This window comes from Danio aesculapii, chromosome 11, assembly GCF_903798145.1.
Source record: "Danio aesculapii chromosome 11, fDanAes4.1, whole genome shotgun sequence".
Classification (NCBI taxonomy): Eukaryota; Metazoa; Chordata; class Actinopteri; order Cypriniformes; family Danionidae; genus Danio; species Danio aesculapii.
This window is the reverse complement of record NC_079445.1, coordinates 25,836,333-25,861,465: the sequence shown is the minus strand read 5'-3', so window position 1 is coordinate 25,861,465 and position 25,133 is coordinate 25,836,333. Positions and strand designations below refer to the sequence as shown.

Sequence of the window (25,133 nt, the reverse complement as noted above, 5' to 3'; positions counted from 1 at the left end):
CATAGCGTGAATCTGCTAGTAGAGTGATGACACGTTGGTTTGTCATAATTATTCATAGCAGAGTTTTCTTATCCTTATCTGCGCACGGCACTAAGTATTTAGCCATTCATGAAGGGTTGTATGTGTTTGTTTCCATGATCCATGGGGTTTGTTGCATGTTTTTCAGTGCGATGCTGTCAGGGTCAATACAGCAAAGCTGTTGGTTTGCAGGAAGCATTTTTGTTGAGAGAGCTGTACGAGAATTGGACAACGGCAGACTTTGTCTTTTATCAGTTGAGTTTGTTACCATTCAGACACATCGATTCAATTTAGTCCAATTCATCTTTATTTCTATAGCGCTTTTACAATGTAGATTGTGTCAAAGCAGGTGTATTACATCACCTATATCCGTGCTGCTGTGCTCTCCTATGTTTAAAATCATCCAAATTACCAGCAGGGCTAATGGTTGCAATAGACAGTACAAGAGACCTGCTGCACTGCTATCCACTGTGTCTGCTTTCAGACCCGGTGATTGAGGAGAATTCCTCCTCATTTATAGTGTTTATATCAACATGATTATCTTTATAATGATATAACAAATTGTGGTTATTATGTGTATATGAAATTACGAATGACAAATGTAGCAGGGCATTAAATTACTGTTTATTTCTTTGCATTTTAACTTTGTAAACTGTAAAATAATGTGTCTCCTCACGGTTTGTGTCTCTTTTTGTGAGCCAACTGACAAGTTGTTCGCTCCGCTCTTTCTCTCCTGCTCTGCCAGCCACGCCCATTATGAAGCATTTTTTTTTAATTTTGAGGTAGACTTGAACCGAAAGAAGGGGGTTTCATGGCCCTTTAAACATTGCCAATATCCTCCAAACAACTATGTTATACTCATTTGTCAGTCAGCAAAAAAGTAATCAATTAAAATATAATAAAAAAAAAAAGTAGTTATAAGTTCAGGTCAGAAAAAATTTGCCATATAAGTTCACACTTTACTTCTTTTTAAAACCACTTTCAATTCATAGAAAGTACTTTAAATTGAGTCTAAATGAGACGTCTAGCCCTTGACCCATATATGCATGAAATTAATTTCCTCTTACATTATGAAATGCAAATTAAACTGGATAAAAACTCATTCTGTAAAACATTAAACTTCTAACGTTCCTGAAGTTCCCATTGTAGGGTGACTGATCTGTTCTCTAACCATTTATCCAAGGCCATGGCTCCTGCTTCAGTATTACTACTAAAAGACTACTCACTTGATGTCATCTTCATTAGCGAAAATAATAACCCCTCTGGCATTGGATGTCTCCATTAGCCTTTTGATGATCTTGTCAAACTCTCCAGGTCTTGGCTCCCGAGGAATTTTAATGGCCTGTGCAATGCAAAGACCACCTAAATAAAATAAAAAATAAACAAAGAATAACAATTACAGTGTTTTTTAAATGAATGTAACACCCATTTCAGTCTATAGCATGCCTGTCATTACATCTAGGTGACTAATAACTTGTTTACACACAGAAAATCTGCCAAATCCCCTGATCATTATCCTCTTTCCTCATCAAATACAACACCAGACGTGTTAAGTCCTTGGATAGACGGTGATGAATTCCACTTCGGTTATGGAAAACCAGAGTATGGATAATCTGGGAAAATTGAGCTGCAACTAGAAAGCATTTGTTTTACCTGCTTCCCTGGATATCTGGATGAAAGCATCTACACCACTCTCTCCATAGTTGCCCTCTGATGCCAGAGTGGAAACATAATTCCACCCCATGGCTTTGACGATGTCCACCATGGCCTGGGCCTGGAAGGAATCTGGTGGCACGACTCGGGAGAAAAAGTCATAGCGGTTGTTGTCACTAAGCTCGGGTGCTGTCGAAGCATAACTGATCTGAGGAATCTGAAAAATTAAAGACAGAACACATCAGGACTCGTCTGAATCCTTTTCACAGCAAAATTGCAGAAAGAAGATGATTTTACTGGCTTTTGAAAACTGTAATATTATTTTCGGGTGATCAGAAGAATGTGAACCATGGTTATAGATGAAATCATTCTGCTTGTAATGTCTGTGTTGTTTATTTAGTGTCAGCCATTTTGGATACATCTTGTATATATCTCTCGTTCTAAACTTGTTGTTTAGTGTGATTTGTATTTGAAACCCACCGGTCCTACTGCGCCCATCCCGTTCTGAGCTGGGGTCAAACTGGCGATTCTTTGTATGGGAGTTGGTTGCAAGGAGGCTAAAGACCATGTCCTCTAGCATCGATCATTAGACCACCTTCAGAGGTCAGAGGAGTGAGGTTTACCTGCATAGCACCTCGCTAGCTGGCTTCTGTTACACTCACCCCCACACCTTACTCCCATCCCGGACGAGCCCCCACTTTATCTAGAGCCCAAACTTAAGTCTGTGGCTGCGTTTTCTTTCCCCTTAGTCCCTTATTTATCATCACAGCGGAATGTACTGCCAACTATACACAACAGATGCCCATCCAACTGCAACCCAATACTGGGAAACACCCATACAATCACGCATTCACACACTCATACACTATAGCCAATTTTAGTTAATCTAATTCACCTATACCACATGTCTTTGGACTGTGGGGGAAACCAGAGTACCCAGAGGAAACCCACGGCAACATGGGGAGAACATACAAACTCGACAGTGAAATAATGTCACAGTCATGTGATAAATATATATCTCTCAGATCATTATAACAAGAGCACTTTTGCTTAGTAATATTGCTTAGCCACTTTTGCTGCAGCACATAAAAATCCTGGGGAAATACAGATGGCACGAGCTACCACTGTAAAAGCATTTGTTTGTATAAAAAAAAGGATGAGAAGATTAATTTACTGTTGTGCTAGTTTCTTAATGACGCGGCTGATGTCACTGGGCTAGGCTTTGCGTCTACTAATGTCTGCCTGGCCCGTGTGGCTTAATGAGAGGTTTTTTAAGAAGCGGAGCTTGCGGACAGTGAGGAAAAGGTGGATGCTGACCGGAGAAGGAGAGAAGAGGGAGAGGACCATTTGACAGATTATCTAGAAGGATTAGAGGGGTTTTAGTCAAATTACGTTAAGCACAGAGGGAGAGAGACAGATCAAGAGACAAGGTTGCCATTTCTCAGCCATAAGCCATACAATATATTTAATTCTACTAGCTCACTTGCTACGGCAGATTTAACTGCTTCTCCCCCATCATGTAACATATATATATTGCAGTCTGTTGCACTGCTGGTGACGCCGTTCAGGCACTTGTTACATCTTGCATGACAATCTAAAGTACTTCCAGTACTTTCTAGTGCGTAATTTAATTTGGAAGCCTAGGAAAACATGGATTTAGGAGGAAGATTTAGTCTCGGATACTAATTTGTTGCTATGCACCATAAGCATGACAGCCTTCAAGCCTTTCCACACATGAGTCATGTCAACATTACCAGCAGTCACATGCAAACACTTCAAGCATTTCATTGATGTTAAACATGTAAGAATGTAGACTTAAAATGTGAATGTGCATTATTTTTTACTTGATTTGAGTACTGAAAACAATTAACCCAGAATAGTCAGGTAGAATTTGTATTTATGATTTAAAAAGCTAATGTAGTTTTGATGTAGGATATACACTATGACTTAAGATTCATTAATTTTCCTTCACTTAGTTTCTTATTTATCAGGGGTCGCAACACAGCGGAATGAACTGACAACTTTTCCGGCATATGTTTTACGCAGTGGATGCCCTTCCAGCCGCAACCCAGCACTGGGAAACACCCATACACTCTCACATTTACACACACAAACACACACACACACACACACACACACACACTCATACACTATTTTCAATTTAGTTCATCCGCATGTCTTTGGACTGTAGGGGAATCTTAGCATCCGGAGGAAACGCACTAGAACACCGGGAAAACATGCATGCTCCACAAAGAAATACCAACTGGCCCAGCTGGGACTTGAACCAGCATCCTTCTTGCTGTGAGGCGACAGTGCTAACTGCTGAGCCACCATGCCGCCCCTGACTTAAGTTATGTCATGCACAAACATGTAAACCCTCCTGTTTTTTCCTGGATTCTCCCATATTTTACAATTCTATCCTACTATCATCCCGTAAAGGGATATTTGTCCTATATTTGTAATCTTTCTATGAAGGGTGGCAACAAACATTAAAGAACCGATCCTCTCTATATGCAACCCATACCGCTGAACCACCAGGGGACGCCTCTTGCTCTTAGATGTGAATCTGTTGTGTGCTTTCATTCTATCCGCTTGTTAAGTGTGACTTCATGGGAAGTGGCTTCCGGGTCCAAGTACTTTATCAAACTGTATGGGGAGACTCAACAAATGGTAATAATAAACATTTACAAAGCGATGTAATACTTTCGAAAATCACGATCGCAATATATATATATCCACGCCCAGGGGCACCGCTAGGGGGGGAAAGTTAGGACGATTCTAAGGGCCCATACATTTAGGGGGCCCGCGCAACCCCCCTGCGATAAACCCATGTTGGATAATTAAATGGAGTAAAGCCACACCACATGCAACTTTATCTTCAATTGAATAATTTGAATAATTGAATTTGATGAAAAGTGTGCTACATTTTAATGCTAGAAAGCATGTTTTTTGCGGGAATGTAACTAATATGATATGCTGCAACGGCTCCTTTAAATATGAGATCAATGTAGTGAATTTTGAGAATCTCGTCGCTGGAGCTGAAGGCAAACAGCATTGTCGCCAGGGTGGCCATTCCGACGTTTGACGCTCTCACTGCCTTCGGTATGATCGCACAGTTAGGAAAACAATCGCATGCTTTCATCATAGATCTGTGCATTTTTAAAGTGACACCTGTTATTTAATGTAATTTAATGGAAAATCTAAATGAGAGATTCATTCGCTGCTTTTTATTCAGAATGTTTAAATTATACAGCGAAGACAGGGTTAATGAGATTTGATTTCTTTATAATAGCTATTAATTTTATTAGGCTATACTGTTTAAAATATTTGCTGCGTTTTCTAATGTATGCTGTTTATTCTATGCTTTTGAAATAATAGTAACAATAAAAACATATTACTGGCCGTTGTCTTTTTTGGGGGCGTTGGGGTTGGGGGTATGCCTTATTTTTACATCTCAATGTTGACAGGTATGCATGCATTTTATAAGCAAGAATGATTATTTGCTAAGGGGAAATCTCAAAATATTCTTTTGAAGGTGACAATTTAACAAGGTAAACTCCAATCAAGGTAAATATAAGTATCAGATTTTAAAATGTTTTATTCATTTTACTTTATAATGACTAGACATCCGCTGATATATCAGCCAATGATCGGAAAATAAAAGCAATAAGTACTGGTCAATTATCCCATCAATCAAATGTGGGTGGAAAATATGGATTGGATTTAAATTGTGTGTAAAAAAAAGTCTGTTGTGTGAAATTATTGTTGAACTGGGCTGGCAATGAGGACAAAGCTGCAGGTTGTAAGCTCTTTACTGTTATAGTTTCACAAGATCAGGTTTAAAAGCTTCAAAAGTTAGAACCAAAAACTATCACATCGACATTGGTATCGGCACATGCCAGTGAATAATTGGCTCTCACTCTTATGTCTTTCTTTTCTTTTTCTATATATAAATAAACTTGCCTTGCCTTGCCTTGCCTTGCCTTCTCAGCATCAATTGAGAAACTTATTATTGGTGCATTTCTAATAAAGAAATTTTCTTTAAGGGCCTACAAGTGTATTTTTACTGCAAATGTGTGAACGTCTTGTAAAACAAATTCTTCCTGCTTCTATTAATAAAATATAACAAATCAAATGTCAGAATATAATGATCTCACTTCAAACATCCACACAGTCTTTATTCTTAAGTTATCATGATTCCCATATGTTTATTAAAGCTTTGACTATCACAGCTGTACGTTAAAATCTGCATTTGACCCAGAGAGATCAGTCATCGTGTATGGTTATGAAACGGCTTCAGGCTTTAGTCTTTTGAAACAGCATTATTCTTTCTGTTACAAACATTCAAATGGTCACAGAATAGTTGTGATATAAACATTCATGCCTATTGTCTACGGCAAAACCAATTATACAGTTACACCAATGGGAGCACAAGCAATAGGATACACTCTAAAATATTGGGTTGTTTTAACCCAGTGTTGGGTGAAATATAAACAAACCCAACTGTTGTGTGTAAAAGTGTGATTTAAAGGTGTCACAGAATGAAAATCTGGATATATCTGAATGATAAGAGTTCACTTCATATAAATGACATACAGTAAGCCTCAAACCACTGTTTCCTCTTTCTGATTTTTCCTTTATTTTAAGTTAATATTATATCATACTTTCTACTTAAGTGGGACTTTTATTTTGCAAAAGAGACATTTTAAGGTCAAAATTATTAGCCCCTTTAAGCTATATATTTTTTGTGATAGTCTACAGAACAAACCATCTTTATACAATAACTTGCCTAATTACCCTAACCTGTCTAGTTAACTTAATTAACCTAGTTAAGCCTTTAAATATCACTTTAAGCTGTATAGAAGTGTCTTGAAAAATATCTAGTCAAATATTATTTACTGTCATCATGGCAAATATAAAATAAATCAGTTATTAGAAATGAATTATTAAAACTATTATGTTTAGTAATGTGTTGGAAAAAACGTTAAACAGAAATTGGGGGAAAAAATAAACGGGGCTAATAATTCAGGGGGCTAATAATTCTGACTTAAACTGTAGAGTGGGACTCTTATTTTGCAAATGAGACAGGCTTTAAATGTGCCATAGAAAGCGTTAATACACTAGATTAATTTGTTCTCTGATATCTAAATAGAAGTACAAAACAACTACTCTGATGATCCACACAGGATCTTTAATACGTATTCATTTGATTGGGCACAAAGTTTCCTAGTGAGATTACAACAATGATCAATGAATTTTCCTTTATTTCAAGTTCATCTTTTATCATATTTACCACCTAAGTGGGACTCTTACTTTGCAAATGAGACAGGCTTTAAAGGTGACATAGAAAGCATTAATACAATATGTTAAATTATTCTCTGGATGGGAAGCAACGGTGTAGAGACATTTTCAGATTTCATATTTAGGTCTGGGCTCTGGCTGGGCCACTCAAGGACATTCACCAAGTTGTTGTGAAGCCACTCCATTGATATTTTGGCAGTGTGCTTTAAGTCATTGTCCTGCTGGAAGATGAACCATCACCCCAGTCAAGAGCACTCTGAAGCAGGATTTCATTCAAGATGTCTCTGTACATTGCTGCATTCATCTTTTCCTCTATCCTGACTAGTCTTCCAGTTCCTGCTGCTGAAAAACATCCCCACAGCATGATGCTGCCACCACCATGCTTCACTGTAGGGATGGTATTAGCCTGGTGATTAGCGGTGCCTGGTTTTCTACAAACGTAACGCCTGACATTCACTTTTAGACACATTTAGTCTCATCAGACCAGAGAATTTTGTTTCTTATGGTCTGGGAGTCCTTCAGATGCCTTTTGGCAAATTCCAGGCGAGGAGTGGCTTCCGTCTGGCCACTGTACTATACATTTATAATTAAAGCGCAGCTTTCCGCTTATAATGTCTTGTTGCTCCTTGCCATAAATTAAAATAAGGACGCATGACAGCTGAGCGGGACTCTGCAGTGAAACTGACCAATGTGAGGAGAGTTTACTCACACATGACATGTTTTAGCTCTTTTAGTCCGTTTAGAAACTTTGTCGTGTAAAGGCGAACCGCACCAAGTACAAAGTGCAACATTGTAACAAATTTAATCCCTGTTTGGGAATAAAACAGGTGTGAAAGCACCCTAAAAAAATGAACTTGCTGGGTTTGTCCATATTTGACCAAAAATTTATTTAAAACAACCCAGCATATTTTAAAGTGTACTAGCTGTAGTTTAAATAATGGCCACAGTTTTCACTATTAACACAGGTATCTGATTTCTAAGCCTCTGAAATCAACCTTTTTAGTGTCTGTGAATACCATGATTTAGAAAATGCAAGGGACAATCAAACCAAGAGCAAGAGCAGACCAGACCACCCACAAATGCTGGCTATTTGTCGCTGTCGATCTACAAATGGTGCTAAAGGCCCACAGTCATTCAGTAAAGCACAGAACAGAGGCTGTGTGAAGCTGATAACAGGCCAGCTGCATTTCTCCCAGCTCACGCTTCATTTTCCACCAGGAGTCTGAGCTGTCGAGAGCACTTTAATATAGAGCGGATCCTCCATATACACTGTTAAATATCTGCCTTCCACAGACATGAACTTGAACCAGTGTGTGAACATGCATGTTTGTTGTAAATGATTCAAGATGACACAATAATCATTTTTATTCTTTTTTTGACTTCAGTGAATCAATTCACATGTTTCATTTGTTCATTTTCAATCCTTATTCAAAACATTCATGCAGCAAATTTTGTTCTTATTGTAGTAAGTTTATATTAAGAAATTGTGAATTATTTTTTTCCTTTTATGAAAACTAATAAAAAATGTGTGATGCTTTTCAAATTAAATATGAATTAACTTAATCTGTCAATTTTATGATTTGAATTGCATTTTATTGCTGACATGCCATATTTAGTTGGTTGTTTGGTCAAAATTATAGTTTAATTAAATAAAACAGGGTAAAAAATGCAAGGGACCAGGATTTAATAGGATAAGAATCTTAACTAATATTTATCACCATTAGTTTTCAGTTAATTAACCACAGTACATTTGAATAACTTTTATATCACAAACTTTCTGTAATGTTATGGTTATATATGCAAATAAAGCAATGCATATTGAAATATGTACTAATTTGCATACATTTTTGGGTCAGAGGGAATAGTTACTGATTTGGCAACTGTGCCCTTAAATGAAAATAAGCTGGTTCTCCCTGCAAACTCACTGAAAATTTTGCTACAGAGGCTCGGATGTCAGGATAACCACAGCAAAATCACAACTCAGACATGATGAAACAGAGACCCACAGTCACAAATACCACAGTAAGATAAACGCTGTTACAGTGATCACTGTGTTCGTGTGTGCGCACATACATACAAACAAACACACAGTTTGTGTGATATTGCTCATCTGCTCACGGTAAATGTGACAGGATGCCCACTATACGGGTAAATATGCTGCTGTTTAGAGATTCATTATAACTAAGTCACTGTACTAGATAAACTGATTTAACACCCACAAACTGGGACAACTATTGTGTTATTGAAGCATTCTCGTTTATAGCTGTGCTGATTCCAGCAGTTATGAATTACGTAGCTCAAAAAACGCAAAAAAAAAACAAAGTGTACCACTTACTACTTCTTAAGTTTGATCACAGAGAGTTGAACAGATCTTTTAATCCCAGTTTCTTAGCAAATCCTGTCTTGTGGACATGTTTATACGTATTAATACTGAGACATGGTAATATGCGACTGAAAATCTATATCGATGAGCAGGGAAAACCACACTGCTGTGTCATGTTGCTTAGGACCTCAAAATCATTTGAATCATATTTTAATGTCAGGAAATGTAAAAAAAGAGACCTGTGTTTATATCACTCTAATATGACTCTGGACACACTATACCTACACATATTTCTGTTCAATTTAAGCCATATACAATTTTTAAAAATTCTAAACAAAACCTTTAATGAATGATTAATGGTAAAGATAATCAGATTTTTTGCTGGTTTGAATTTGAAACTAAATTATTATAAAAAGTAAAATATTAAATGAAAATATTAAAAATATTAAAAAGTGAAATATTCAATTTTGAATCGAAATCAAGAGTTAAAAGTATTGTTATTAAGTCGTACACTCATTGGTCAATTTATTAGGTACACCTGTCCAACTACTCGTTAACGCAAATTTCCAATCAGCCAATCACATGGCAGCAACTCAATGCATTTAGCCATGTAGACACGGTCAAGACAATCTGCTGCTGTTCAAACCGATCATCAGAATGGGGAAGAAAAGTGATTTAAGTCACTTTGCACGTGGCATGGTTGTTCGTGCCAGACAGGCTGGTCTGAGTATTCCGGAATCTGCTGATCTACTGAAATTTTCATGCACAACCATCTCTAGGGTTTACAGAGAATGGTCCGAAAATGATGGTGGTGTAATGGTGTGGGGGATATTTTCCATATTTTTCATATATTAAACATGACAATGAGTTCACTGTACTCGAATAGCCTCCACAGTCACCAGATCTCAATCCAATAGAGCACCTTTGGGATGTGGTGGAACGGGAGATTGGCATCATGGATGTGCAGCCGACAAATCTGCAGCAACTGCATGATGCTATCATGTCAATATGGACCAAAATCTCTGAGGAATATTTCCAGTACTTTGTTGAATCTACGCCACGAAGGATTAAGGCAGTTCTGAGGGCAAAAGTGGGTCCATCCCAGTACTCATAAGGTGTACCTAATAAAGTGGCCAGTGAGTGCATATAATGATCTAAAGATGTAAATAGCTGCAATGTAGTAAAATAAATCTTTAAACATGTATTTTTACAACTAAAGGAAAATAAACCAAAATCTCAACACTGACCAACGCCTGTACAAATGTCCATATGTGTTCCTTTAAAAACAAATTTCATAAAAACAAATATAGAAATCCAGATGTGTAGATGACACTTTCTAGATGACACACTTTTCCACTCTCCTCTTTATCCACTATCATCAAAAAGCCTATATATGATTGTTTTATTCCTATTTAGGGCGTTTCACTAAAAGTAATGAATAACACAATACGATTAGGACACAGGTACAATGTCCCGAGAGAAACCTAATGGAGCTCTGACTAAGTCACTTTTATTCTGTGAAATGTTTATCTTCCCTGAAAGTGTGATGACTGAAAACTCCATCAGCTCACGAACAGCCAGACCACAAAGAACGCCAACGATTAAATAAATCAATAAATCCAACAAATAAATAATAATAATCAAACGTGGCAGAGGGCGGAATGAAATTGAGTACAGCTCAGGTGTAGGATTTGCGAGCTGAAGGATGATCTGAATGGATTTGAAATGAAATGAATGACGCTCTCGCAGCACATTTCACCTTGCCGGGTTTCAGTGTTTTGAGGACAGAGGTCAACGTTGAGCTCAGTTCAGAAACAATTCTCACTTCAAGGAAAATCGGATACACTTTCTCTCGGAACGCCATAAAGGAAGAATCTATATTGCTTAAGAAGCTCTTGCCGAGATGCCAGTCGAGCTGAAACACAATCCAAACCTTTTAACAGAATTAGTTCTACTTCCTGTAGCATTGGCTCTATCAGCAGCGCAGCAGAAGTCTTGCAGAAACGCCATGCAAGAGCTCCACACAGAACAACACACAGCCTTACAAAGTACCAAAATAACAGCACTCACTAACAAATCTGTCTTGAGGCACGAGAGAACTGGCAAAACTATTGTTTGCTTTTCATGCTCTGGTTAGTTTGGAGATTTTGTTTCTCTAACAATTCTAGTGAAAAAAACATTCCAAATTTATATAATTCATTCATTTTCCTTCGGCTTAGTCTCTATTTCAGAGCTCGCCACAGCGGAATGAACCAGCATCTATTATGCCATATGTTTTATGCAGTGGATGCCCTACCAGCTGCAACCCAGTACTAGGAAACATCCATACACTCTCACATTCACACACACAGTCATACTCTACGGCCAATTTACTTTATTCAATTCACCTACAGCGCATGGGGAAACTGGAGCACCCAGAGAAAACCCACACAAATACGGAGAACATGCAAACTGTCAACTGACCCAGCCGAGACTCGAACTAGTGACCTTCTTGCTGTGAGGCGATTGTGCTACCTACTGCGCCACCGTGACACCCCAAAAAGCAGCCAATGTTATTCAGTGTGACAATAGTTTATACAACAAAACATATTGCTAGGCACGTTAAAAAATCATTTAATGACAAATACTTAAAACATTATTTAAGGCCAGCCCAAAATAGTAAATAATTGAACCCTTTATTGGACCAGGTATATATAGAGTATAATAACATCATTGACACTGATTAAAACATCGTTTTATAACTTTTATAAGTCCTATAATAGTGACAGATTTTTTCAGATGAGTATTTCATTGACTGCCCTATAAAGCATGAGCATATTTGTAAGCGTTCTTTTAATATACTTATACTGCTACACCAATGATTTGCCCATATTATAAAATTTTATTTTCACAAAATTTATTTGAAACATTAAAGTCAATACATTTGCATTAACAGCACTTTCATATATATATATATATATATATATATATATATATATATATATATATATATATATATATATATATATATATATATATATATATATATATATATATATATATATATATATATATATTCGATAAATTCAATATTTTTTCCTACAGATTGTCTACAGAACGAATCATCATTATACAGTTATACAGCTAATTAACCTAATTGACCTAGTTAAGCCTTTAAATGTCAATTTAAGCTGAATTCTAGTATCTTGAAAAACATCTAGTAAAATATTATGTACTGTTCATTCATTCATTTTCTTTTTGGCTTAGGCACTTTATTAATCTGGGATCACCACAGTGGAATGAACCGTCATCTCATTCAGCACGTTTTATGCAGCGGATGCCCTTCTAGCCACAACCCATCACTGGAAAACATCCATACACGACGGACAATTAAGCTTACCCAATTCACCTATAGCACATGTCTTTGGACTGTGGGGGAAACCAGAGCACCCGGAAGAAACCCACACAAGAGAGGGAGAACATACAAACTCCACACAGTAATGACAACTGGCCCAGCCGGGACTCGATCCAGCAACCTTCTTGCTGTGATGTGATAGTACTAACCACTGAGCCATCGTACCACCTCAATTTATTTAATGTACAGTTCTGTACCGAAGGCTGGTCTTAAAGATTACATTTTTTTTAATATAAATGAAGATTATTGGAGAGTGTTTTGCAACACAATAATGTCTTTCTATATTAAATGTCTTATTTAATTCAATGTGTTACTTGTCATTTTTTCGTGAAATTGACAGACAACTTCTAAATAAAATCTGTTTTTATCAGTGCTTGTATAATATTCACTTTATTCTTAAAAATATTCTGAAAATGTATTTTCTTTTGAGCTGATTTATAGAGTGAAAAATAGAAATATCAAATAGAAATATCCTTTCTGTAAAAAAAAATCTAAATGAAACAATGTTCTTGAGATGTACACAAATATTGGCATATTGAAAAAGATTATTTACATATTTAAATATGTCATTTTATTTTACATCCTGCTGTGTATAATAACTTAATTTTTGGTTTAGATTTTGAAATACGGGAGCTAATATTACTATTGTTAAAGTTGTACCATTCTTTACAAAAGGCACACAATAAAATGTTATTCATCATTATAATATTTTATACAGTACATTATATGCATCTTGGTAGTAGGTAGTGCTGTCGCCTCACAGCAAGAAGGTCGCTGGTTTGAGCCTCGGCTGGGTCAGTTGGCGTTTCTGTGTGGAGTTTGCATGTTCTCCCTGCATTTGTATATATAAGTATATTCAATACTAAGAAACACCCAAACCTCGCGCACTAATGTACTACGGCCAATTTAGTTTATTTATTTCACTTATACTGCATGTCTTTGGACTGTGGGGGAAACCAGAGTACTCAGAGCAAACTCACATGAGCATGGGGAGAACATGCAAACTCCACACAGAAATGCCAACAGACCCAGCTGGGACTTAAACCAGTGACCTTATTGCTGTAAGGCAACAGTGCTAACCACTGAGCCACCGTGCTGCCCTACTCTGAATTATGCTAGGAAAAGGGGGAGGAATGTGGATGGGAGGGAGTGTGGATGGGAGGATTCTTCAAGACGAAGATGACTAAGGTAAGGAAATCCGGTAATTTATGTGTGTTTTAGATTCATCCGATTGGTAAATCCGTGGTCAATCATAAGCACGTAATCCTCTCGAAATTAGTTTATATTTTAACTTCACATACAGTTGAAGTCAAAATGATTAACCCTGCTATGAATTTTATTTTCTTTTATTCTCAAATATTTGTTCTTCTGGAGGAAGTCTCATTTGTTTTATTTCGGCTAGAATGAAAGCAGTTTTCAATTATTTAAAATCAGTTCAAGGTCAATATTATCAGCCCACTAAGCAATAGTTTTGGGAATTTAATCTTTTTGAAACACCAGAATAAGAACATATTGTCCACATCCAACAGTTTCCCCTTATTCTCCTTAAAATGAAATGTTTCTTAAGAAATCACCATTATTTAAAAAAGAAAAAAAAGCCAATCAAAATGACTCACCGCAAACAATCGGAGAACATTGGCCACCATAATGGATACAGAGCTGGCCGAAGCCCCGATGACCCCCACTACGCGCTCTGGTTTTGGGATGATAGGCGGCTCTCCATTGGAGCATCGAACATCTGAATTGTCCTTCTGAATGAGGGCCTGGACGAATGTAAGCGACTGCTCCAGAGCATATGTATCCCTGGAGCACGTGTCCAAAATCCTGGCGCCCAGCGTGATGTTAGGCAGCAGGTCCGGGTCACTGTTGATCTGGTCCAGAGCGTACAACATGGCCTCCATTCTGTGGATGCCTTTCTCCTTCTTAATCTCTCCACACGGGATTCCAGCAGGGCCCCTGGAATGAACCGGAAAGAGCCCTCCGAGAGTGATGTCTCCTTCAATCTTTATGGAGTGGGGTTGAGTATCTGAGGAAGCGGCCTGGGATTCTGGAATAAATCCCATTGTTAGTATCCACATGATGTGAATGAGGGAACCCACGTGTGGTTTGGGCGCCCTGATAATCCTATGGTGGCGGGACTGTGATGATGCGGACAGCTGTGATGTCATAGTTGCTTGCATTCAAGCGGCTTGTTGTTCTTCTACAGCACAACGGTTTCTTCTCTACCGCTGTCTCCTGTGAGGAATGAGATAAACAATGGATGTGAAAAAATATGTGAATACATGCCGAGATTTAAAGATAGAATGTGTGATATCCAAGAAAGTTTTTCTCAAGAACTGTACTTTACTAAGTCGTATTAAAAAATTGCGTACTTTTATTTTCCCTTGAGTACATTTTTAGTGCTGTATTGGTACTTTTACTCCACTACTTTCCTGCAGTCATTACTTTATTTTTCCTGTCTATGGAGATTAGAAAATCAGTTTTGTGATTCCTGTTGAATCAAATCACACATAGAAGGTAAATCGCATAATTATGAACTACCTCAAGACATGGGCTATTTATAAGCAGCAAACTGTTTGAAACCATTAAAAGTGTCCAAGAAGATCTCCAAAATCTTGACCCAGAGACTGTTTAGATGCATTTCACTGATGAGAAGATGTTTACTGTATGATGACCGAAATGGCCTTAAACACCCAGTAGGCACAATACGTCTACATGACGCCAGATTGACGTTGTACCTCAACGTCATGGGGACGTTGCATTTTGTTAGGAAATGAAAATCGTGTTGATGTCAAAACTCAATGTCAGGTCAACGTCAATGTCCAATGTCCAACCTAAAATCAATCAAATATCAGCATCGTCTAATAATGTTACAGCTTGATGTTGTGTGGATGTTACCACTATGACATCAGATGTTGGGTTTTGTTTGCCATACCTGATGTATTAATTGCAGTATTTGACGTCAATATGACGTTGGTTTAGGATGTTGGCTCAACATTGGATTCTGGTCACTTTCTCTCTCACAACCTAAAATCAATCAAATATCAACGTCATTTGACGTCGTAATTGGACATCAAAATATCGTTGTCCTTAGACGCTGACTAGACATTGAATTTTGGTCACCTGACATAATAGTGGAACGTGCAATATTGCAATGGGTTAGCTAGCTAGCAAGGTCAGCTGTGAACTTTTAAGTTGTAACAATAACAACATGAATGCTAGTAATATAATGTTGATTAGTCATATGTTAATGACATTTGAATTATGGATAAAATCTAGTTTTAATAGCAATATTATTTTTGAATAGATATGAATACAAAGAACAGTGTATTAGCGAACACCACCATGTTCTATGGTAAGTGAAAGAAGAAAAGGACAGAACTGGCTCTTCCTGCAGATGAAAGTGAGGATGAGATGGGTTTTAGTGACCATGAGAATGATGCAGACTGAACATTTGATAGAGACAAGTTAGCTCACAGGCAGATAAGACAGGCGGAGTATAGTATATATTTAATATATAAATATTGTTAGCTAGTAGCTACATTATTCTGATGCATCTGGATATACTAGACTTGTTATTTATTTGTTATAATATGTACTGTATGTTGTATACATGATAATACAATATTATGTTTGTTTTTAATAATATTCAGCAAAAAAGAATGGAATGAATGAAAGCTGTTGGAATATCAGTTGTTGGAAAGTGTTTATAAGGTGTCATTTATAAGTTCTGTCTTAAAGCTTATAATACTGCAACACCAATTAAATAATTTATAACAATAAAATTATTAATTATAAGGAAAGTTTTACATTTTAAATTTCTTAGTTAAATCCACTGTTGGACGTTGTTGCCATATGGCAACACATCATAAAGTACCTTAAAAAATACATTTTTCCAAAATATTTTTACAGCACTTCAAGTTAAGCCATTTTAAGAAAAGAAAAAGTCAAATATTTTTAATAGATATATCATAATGCGTGCGGTAGAGGTTAAGTATGATTTTTCAGTACTCTTTCCACCACTGGTGATATGCATTAAAGGAGTAGTTTACTCAAAAATGACAATTCTGTCATCCTTCTGTCAAACCTACTGGTGTTTCTTTCTTCTGTTGAACATATAAGAATATATTTTGAAGAATGCTGGTAGCTGGCACTCATTGACTTCCATAGTATTTTCCCTCTATACTTTCAACCTTTATATGCTCCCACTGAGCCAAATAATGAGAAAGAACCAAATCGCTGATGACACTGAGATCTACATAGCCTTACTGCCTAATGACTACAGCCCCCATTGACACCCTCTGCCAATGCATTGATGAAATCAACAGTCGGATGTGCCAAATCTTTCTTGTTAAACAAAGAGAAAACTGAAGTCATTACATTTGGGAACAGAGATGAGGTTCTCAAGGTGAATGTGTACCTTGGCTCTAAGAGTCAAACAGCAAAAAATAAGGTCAAGAATCTTGGTGTTATTCTGGAGTTAGATATGAGTTTCAGTAGCCATGTCAAAGCAGTAACTAAATCAGCACACTGGGCACATTCAAATCAAGAGTGAAAACACATCTGTTTAGCTGTGCCTTTACTTAATGAGCACTGTGCTACATCCGACAGATCGCACTATTATGTCTTTCTTTTCATTTTCATTCTTTTATAATCTGTTTTAACACATTTTTGTCTATTTTAATCACCTTTATTATTTGTTTTTAATTTCTTATACTTGTCTCTTTTATTCCTGTATATGTATAGCACTTTGAATTGCCATTGTGTATGAAATGTGCTTGCCTTGCCATGCCTATATAGAAGTTGATGGATGCTGGCAACCAGCATTCTTCAAAATATCTTCTTTTGTGTTCAACAAGAAAGAAATTCATGAAGGTTTAAAACCACATGAGAGAAAAAAATGACAAGGTAATGGTATATTTGGGTGAACTATCTCTTTAAGACACTTTTATACCAAGGATTATTGTGATGAAGATGCCATCAAAGAAATTTCTAATAGGGACGGGTGATTAATTGAAAAGTAATTGACATTGACATTCAGAACCTATAATTGATCAAATTTTCAAGGGTCAATTTTTTCAATTACTTTCCCTACCATGTGTGGAGTCACGTGACCCCGCTCTGTTAAGCTGATTTATACTTACTATATTATGTTTTAGTAGTATTATGTTTGCGTAGCGCAAGTTTTGTGATTGGTCAGTTTGGTAGCAGTGACGAGGATGGGCGGTGTGGAGTGCTGCGTTTTAGGCAATGTGTGTTTTAATTTCAGTTGTTCAGCATTGATATACCATAAATTATCATAGATAACAGACAGTGTGTGTTTACTTCAATTATTTTAAACTCAAGTAATGCACCCTTCCTTCAAAAATCTCTCACTTGTAACATGTGAGCATATTTACTGTACAAAACTCGTCAGTGAACTATGAGGGCAAAAAAATAAAATAAATACATAAAATAATTGTTTATAAATTGTAATCCAGTTAAAATGTTCAATTAATCGAGATTTTGATTTTAGACTAAATCGTCCGGTCCTACTTTCTAAATATGAGAGAATAGTTCTAGGAGGAAGTATCTACTTAGTAAGTTGGGATGTATGAAGAACTTCATTCATTTGAAATGAGAAAACTCAATAGCCGTTTATGACCACTGCTCAGTCATATCACACAATAAAGAGATTCTTTCACAAAATTATGATGTTCACATCAGTGTCTGGACTTGATCCATCCCAGATCACCCAATATCAAAAAATCACAGACACCAATAGATTTATAAAAGATGAATCACTGTCTGAGAATCTGAGATCAGATTATAATAAAAACATTATAATCATTATGATAATATTGTCAAATATTTATTAATGAAATTAATTCTAAATATATTCATTCATTTTCTTTTCAGCTTAGTCCCTTTATTAATCTGGGGTCACCACAGCGGAATGAACTGCCAACTTATGTTTTACGCAGCGGATGCCCATCCAACTGCAACCCAGTACTGGGAAACACCCATTCACACATATAGACAACAGCCAATTTAGCTTATTCAATTGACCTATACCACATGTCTTTGGGCTGTGGGGGAAACAGGAGCACCTTGAGGAAACCTACGTGAACACACATGGAGAACATGCAAACTCCACACAGACATGCCAACTGACCCAGCTGGGGCTCGAACCAGCAACCTTTTTGCTGTGAGGCGACAGCGCTACCCACTGAGCCACTGTGTCACCAATACTAAAAATATATGTAATGTTATTAAATATAATGATAATTTATTAAATGAAAATTTTATGAATATAAATATAATGATGCAAGTGTGGTTTAGTGGTTTAAATAAGCTAATTCGTCTGTCATATTAACTATAGTTTTTAACACTGTGTCAATAATTTATGTCAATTATAAATAGATACTTTTTTAATTAATGTTTTACCCCAGGATTTAAGCTTTTATTTCCAGTAGTGCATGATATTGCAAGTTTTATAAGAGTACCCAAGTTCTTTTTTCAATACTTTACACAAATCCAGTTGACACTTATTCAAAGGGATAAATAATGATAATTACTTCAAGAAACAAATTCTAATTAGCTATTTCTTAGTCACATCTTTTAAATAATGTGTCAAAACAAGCAGATCCTAGTTGTATACATGCGTTTTTGTCAACATTAAAAAAAGTATAACTTTAATAAGCTAAATGTCTGCATAACAGACTTTCATAATATTAGTTTAGTTATAGAGTTATTATCAACACGAGACACAGACTGATTCAACTTAAAGTTATTCACTGATTTTGTATTCAAAAATGTTTTATTTTGATCATGTTTTAAATAAATTGGTCTTACACTTCATATTTTCTGATATTTCATAGTATATGTATTAATTCCAGCACTTTTACCATGCACTGACATATAAACCTCTATCAATTAGTTGATGTTTTAGAAATTATGGAATGTGTTGGAAAAAAATGCACTGAGTGTGTTACCTAGCGACATTAGGAGTTAAGAAAGGCAATCCAAAAATAAAAAATAAAAACATGGTTAAAACTTGAGGCTCCTGATGATACATTATGATGTTATAAAGTGAAGAGATTGGTCTATGCAAGAAACTGAAACATTATTTGCAAATATTACTACCTTTAGTTCACATCTTCTGCAAACAATTGTGTTCATGAAATGATGGAGCTTTCTAATCGCATAATAATGCATATTAAAAGTAATCAGTTAATAGTCAGCAAACTACATTGAGAGTTAATGTAATATTCTTGAAAGTAATGTACACAGATTTACCAGTGGTTTTCCTTTATAAGACCTTGGTGAATAGTCAGAAGCCAGAAGGATTGATCTCTTTTATTCGGCTGCAGGCTATGTGCATGTGTGTTTTTCAGACTTACATTTTATGAATAGGCGACACAGTGGCTCAGTGATTAGCACTGTCGCCTCACAGCAAGAAGGTCACTGGTTCGAGTCCCAGCTGGGTCAGCTGGCATTTCTGTGTGGAGTTCGCATGTTCTCTTCATGTTGGTGTGACTTTCCTTAGGGTGCTCTAGTTTCCCCCACAGTCCAAAGACATGTGGTGTAGGTGAACTGAATAATGTGGAGTCAATATAGGGCCATTTATACTTGCAGCATAAAAAAAACAGTTTTGCAATCAAAAAATTAAATGTTGAGCAAAAAAAGAGAAAAAATTGCAAACAAAAATAAAGAACTGCAAATAAAAATCAAGCTGTGCAGAAAAGCAAAAAATATTTGCAATTTAAAAAAAATGTATACATATATTTACTAAATATTTTTTCTCCATTTTGCTTTTACAAAACCCCTCAAGTCAATTGCAACACTCCTTTTGATTTGCTTTTCAGTCAAATGTGAGTTTGCAATGCTGTTTTCTCTTTGCACTTTACATTTCTGTGTGTTTCACTTTCTGGCCCTGATTTGACAAAGGGGCAGAGTCACCTGCCTCCTGTGAACCAACATCATCAGCTGGAGACATCGTGACAAAAAGGAAGTTAGTCATGGAATTTTTTTTTTTTTTGCAAATATGTTTATTTCAAAAAATAAATAAATAAATAAATATATATATATATATATATATATATATATATATATATATATATATATATATATATATATATATATATATATATATCTTTCTCTTTTTTGCAGTACTTGATTTTTATTTGCAGTTCTATATTTTTGTTTGCAAAATTCATTTTTATTTCTCAAAACAAAAAAACAAAAAAATTTCCCTTTGCAATTTTTATGATTTGCATTTATTTTTATTTTATTTCATTTTTTTACAATTTTTTGTTTGCAAAACTTTCTTTTATAATGCAAGTATATATGGCCCTAGATTGACTCCATAGAATAAATTAAATTGTCTGTAGTGTATGTGCATGAATGCAAGAGTGTATGGGTGTTTCCCAGTGCTGGGTTGCAGCCGGAAGGGCATCTGCTGCGTAATAACATATGCTGGATATGTTGGCAGTACATTCCGCTGTAGCGACCCCGGATTAATAAAGGGACTAAGCCAAAAAGAAAATTAATTTTATGAATAAACATGAAGTACATAATAATATTCTACTGAAAAGAGAAAATACTTACATTTTAGAAGGGTGAGTAAATATACAGCAAATGTTATTTTGGGGTTTAACTATCTTTTAAAGGAATAATATTTTACATTTGATCCAATAACCGCTCTTTAAAATATATCCAAACTCCAAACTTTCTTGCCCTCTAGAAAAGGGACCCACTTTTCTCATCTTCGCACTCTGCGGACCTCTGAGAATCGAGGGCATGCATAGGCACGCATATTAATATTTTATGTAAATTAGCTGATACATATTCAGCAACAGGTGAGCGGAAAAAGTGCTATATTTGGATCGAAAGCTCCCGCGAGAGGAGAAACAAACACAGCCGTTTGATTAAGTGTTAACAAACAGCAGCAACACACTGTATTCCCTCTTGTTTCGCGTCACCCAAACAGAAATCCATACAAAATTGTAACATTTAATGCAAATTTACAGGTAAATGACGATAATGAATGTATAATAAATCTCACCGACTGATGCTGAGGCCAGTGAGCGCCCATCTGGAACTGAAGTTTGATGGTACTGAATCACGACAGAAAAAATCTCCGACATCAGAGTCTTCAGCTGTCATCTTAAACCTCCACAGTCTTCAGATTCGTCAATCTAAAGATTAATCAGACTGAGGAGAGGATTCAATTCAGAAAGTATTGGAAGCTTCGGGAAAACGCTTGGAAAAGCCCAACATTCCACAACTGTGATTCTACAAATCACTGTCAAATCCTTTAAAAGCCCCCCTCACTCTGTCTGTCTCTTTCCCTCACTCTCTCTCTCTCTCTCCCCTCTCTCTCTCACTTCATCACTCACTCCCTCTCTCTCTCTCTTTTCCAGTGTGCACTAATGGACACAGATTGGGATTACCACATGCATGCATTTGAGAAGTCTCTGAGAGCGATGGACCCGTATATATTTTTAATGTGAATGCTGCTGGATATAGTTCTCTCTGCATTCAGACCGTCTGCTTTTATGGCGCGAGACCCTCCTGGTCACGTGATTTGTATGTCTTTTTATAAAGACAGATAATCTAGTTGCCCCCGCGGTCACGTGCGTATGTGTGTTTTAAATGGTACACTGTAAAAAAAAAAACTAATTTTACAGAAAATATCTCTAAATTTTTTACAGTATTTTTTTGTCATTTCAAATTAAATTAAAAACTTAGTAAAATGACAAACAATCTTTCTAAATTAACAGTTTGACTTTCAATTTAGGTACTTCATCATTAAAAACAAATTACTGACATTTTTGTTTTTATACAGGGAAATTACAGTATTATTTATACAGTATTTTTTCTGTTATTTTAAATTATATTCAAAAGTCCGTAAAAATTACAAACAATATTTGTAAATTAACAGCTTGACTGTTATTTTATGTACTATATAATTAATGGCACATTACAGCAATTTTCCTGTTTTATACAATACAATTGCCGTATTATTTACACAGTGTTTTTTCCAGTTTTTTGAAGTACATTTAAAATTACGTAAAATTAAAGTAATAATTTGTAATTACTTGCTCTGTAAAAAAAATTTAAAATCTTAAAAAAAAAGGTCAAATGACTGGCAGCTACGGCTGCCAAACAAAAACCATAAAATTATGGTAAAATAAAGTGAAATAAAATAAAGTGAAATAAACTGAAATAAAGTGCAAAAAATAATAAATCTACAGATATTTTCATTAAAATGTTTACAGAAAAACACTGTTATTTTACAGACTTTTCCTAGATTATTACGATCAAATCTGTTCAATAAATAAAATAGATAAATTCCGCTCACATGCACCTGCTCCGGATTCCGTTGATTGCACACACACAGTCGGAGGATCGTTATGAACTGATTACATGGACTTTAAAAGCAGCACAGACGGACGCACCAATTGCTAAGTCTTGTTATACTGTTACTGTGAACATTATGATGCGGTTCTCTTCTTTTGTCTTGCTTTGTTTGTTAATTGTTTATGTGGTTTGCTGCCGGGACTGACCCTTTGGCTGTTATTTTACCATGACTCTGGATTCCCTGCATGCATCTGTTTGCCCCTGTGTTGACTGTTAACACATCTCTGTGTAATAAACCTGCATTTGGATCTGCACCCCTTTGTCAGCATCCCCTTCACATTACAGTTCTATTTAATTTGTAACTGAATTATTCCATATATCTTAAACCTCTACATGTTTTATATAAATACTATTCAATAAAATGCAACAACTGTAATCTTAAAGTTGTGAGAATTTAATCAGTTGTATCTCATTTGTTGTTTTTTCCAGACGTTTTTGATCCAAAATAAAACTGTTAAATTACGACCATGAGCATGTCTCTGCATTTTATTAAAGGTGTTTAATTGTAATGGTTGAGAGATAAAATTCTTTTAAATAACATTTTTTCTCTTGAAATTTTATTGCAGTCACTTTATTGATGATGTTCGATCATAATAATCTAGGAAAAGTTTGTGAAATAACAGTGTTTCTCTGTAAAACTCTTAATGTGTAACTTTTTTAAACAGATTTGATCGTAATAATCTAGGAAAAGTCTGTAAAATAACAGTGTTTTTCTGTAAACATTTTAATGAAAATATCTGTAGATTTATTATTTTTTGCACTTTTTTTCAACAAAGAAATTTTACCATAATATAATGGTTTTTGTTTGGCAGCCGTAGCTGCCAGTCATTTGACCTTTTTTTTACGATATTTTTTTTTACAGTGTAGTATATAGCCTTACTCTGGTCCATAATACCACCGCTGGACTTTATTCTGACACACATGGCTGCTGTATATGGGCTAATGGCTTTTCATATCCTCAACATACTGACTCTTCACTTTTGCTCACTTTTTTTATCTCTCTCTCTCTTTCTCTCTCAGGGATATCTTTTGCTCTATGTTATAAATGAATTATTTAAATATAAGTGTATATTCTGTTCAATTTTTAAAGCAATCCAGTGATCGAGGGACAAAGTATTGCTTGTCTACAGATCATTGTAGGTTTCTGTAATATATTTTATTTATTTATTACCAGGCAGGTGGATGATTTGAAATATCTGTAGCCTATTATTTGACACATACTACCTATAATTTGTGAGAAATTCAAACAATTAGTGTTTCTCAACCACATTCCTGGAGGACAACCAGCTCTGCACATTTTTCCTTGTCTCCTTAAGCAAGCACACCTGATTTAGATCACCTGCTCATTAGCAGGGACTGAAAGACCTGTAATCGGTGTTACAGACAAAGGAGACATCCAAAACATGTTGGTGGCCCTCCGGGAACATGATTGAGAAACCCTTACTTTAAAAAAAGCCTTTTGCTTGTCTTATGTATGCAAGTTATTATGGGATGCCATTTTTGTCAAAGGGTTAAAAATATTAATAATTTCAAGAGTTCCCACTTAGATATGCTTGGCGTATAAAGCAGGTTTGGCATGCTGTCCCGGGAGAGAACCCTGAGCTCGGAGATATTTGAGCCCAGGGCTCCCGCCCGGTCGATAAGCATATCAGGAGATCCGAGATCAGGTAGGTCTCGAGAGCTCTCCCTTTTTAGAAAAGGGAGGAAAAGGAGGAGAAGGGGTGGAAGGGGGATTCTTCCAAACGAAGATAGAAACAGTGGGAAGAAAATGATCCATTTATAGTAAACTAGGATCACTCTGATTGGATTATTACTGATTACAGATGAGTGGCCAGACGTGCTCAATCATATCACGTGCTCCTCTCGAAATTAGTTTATGAAACTTCACTTAAAATAAATGTACATTAGATTTTTCTTCTAGCAAGTTTGTTTATATATCGCCCAATTCTGGCCTTTTTTTTTACTTAAAATTGTCAAATAAAATCTTGTGATTTATTTGTGAGCAGGGGTGCAACAAGCTTTTTCTTCTGAAGGGCCAAA

The 25,133-nt window shown here is 35.9% G+C and overlaps 1 protein-coding gene across 1 annotated transcript in view; it reads right to left on the bottom strand.

Annotated features, from left to right (window-relative positions):
- Positions 1-22,184, bottom strand: part of grm6b (glutamate receptor, metabotropic 6b) — a 39,607-nt gene extending 17,423 nt beyond the window's left edge. The window contains exons 1-4 of the mRNA XM_056468496.1: positions 21,736-22,184; positions 14,306-14,924; positions 1,672-1,888; positions 1,245-1,380 (exon numbers count right to left, since the gene is read on the bottom strand). Of these exons, the coding sequence (XP_056324471.1) occupies positions 1,245-1,380; positions 1,672-1,888; positions 14,306-14,869 (917 nt within the window). The 5' untranslated portion in view covers positions 14,870-14,924; positions 21,736-22,184. The remainder of the gene's footprint in view (positions 1-1,244; positions 1,381-1,671; positions 1,889-14,305; positions 14,925-21,735) is intronic.
- Positions 22,185-25,133: the final 2,949 nt, after the last annotated feature.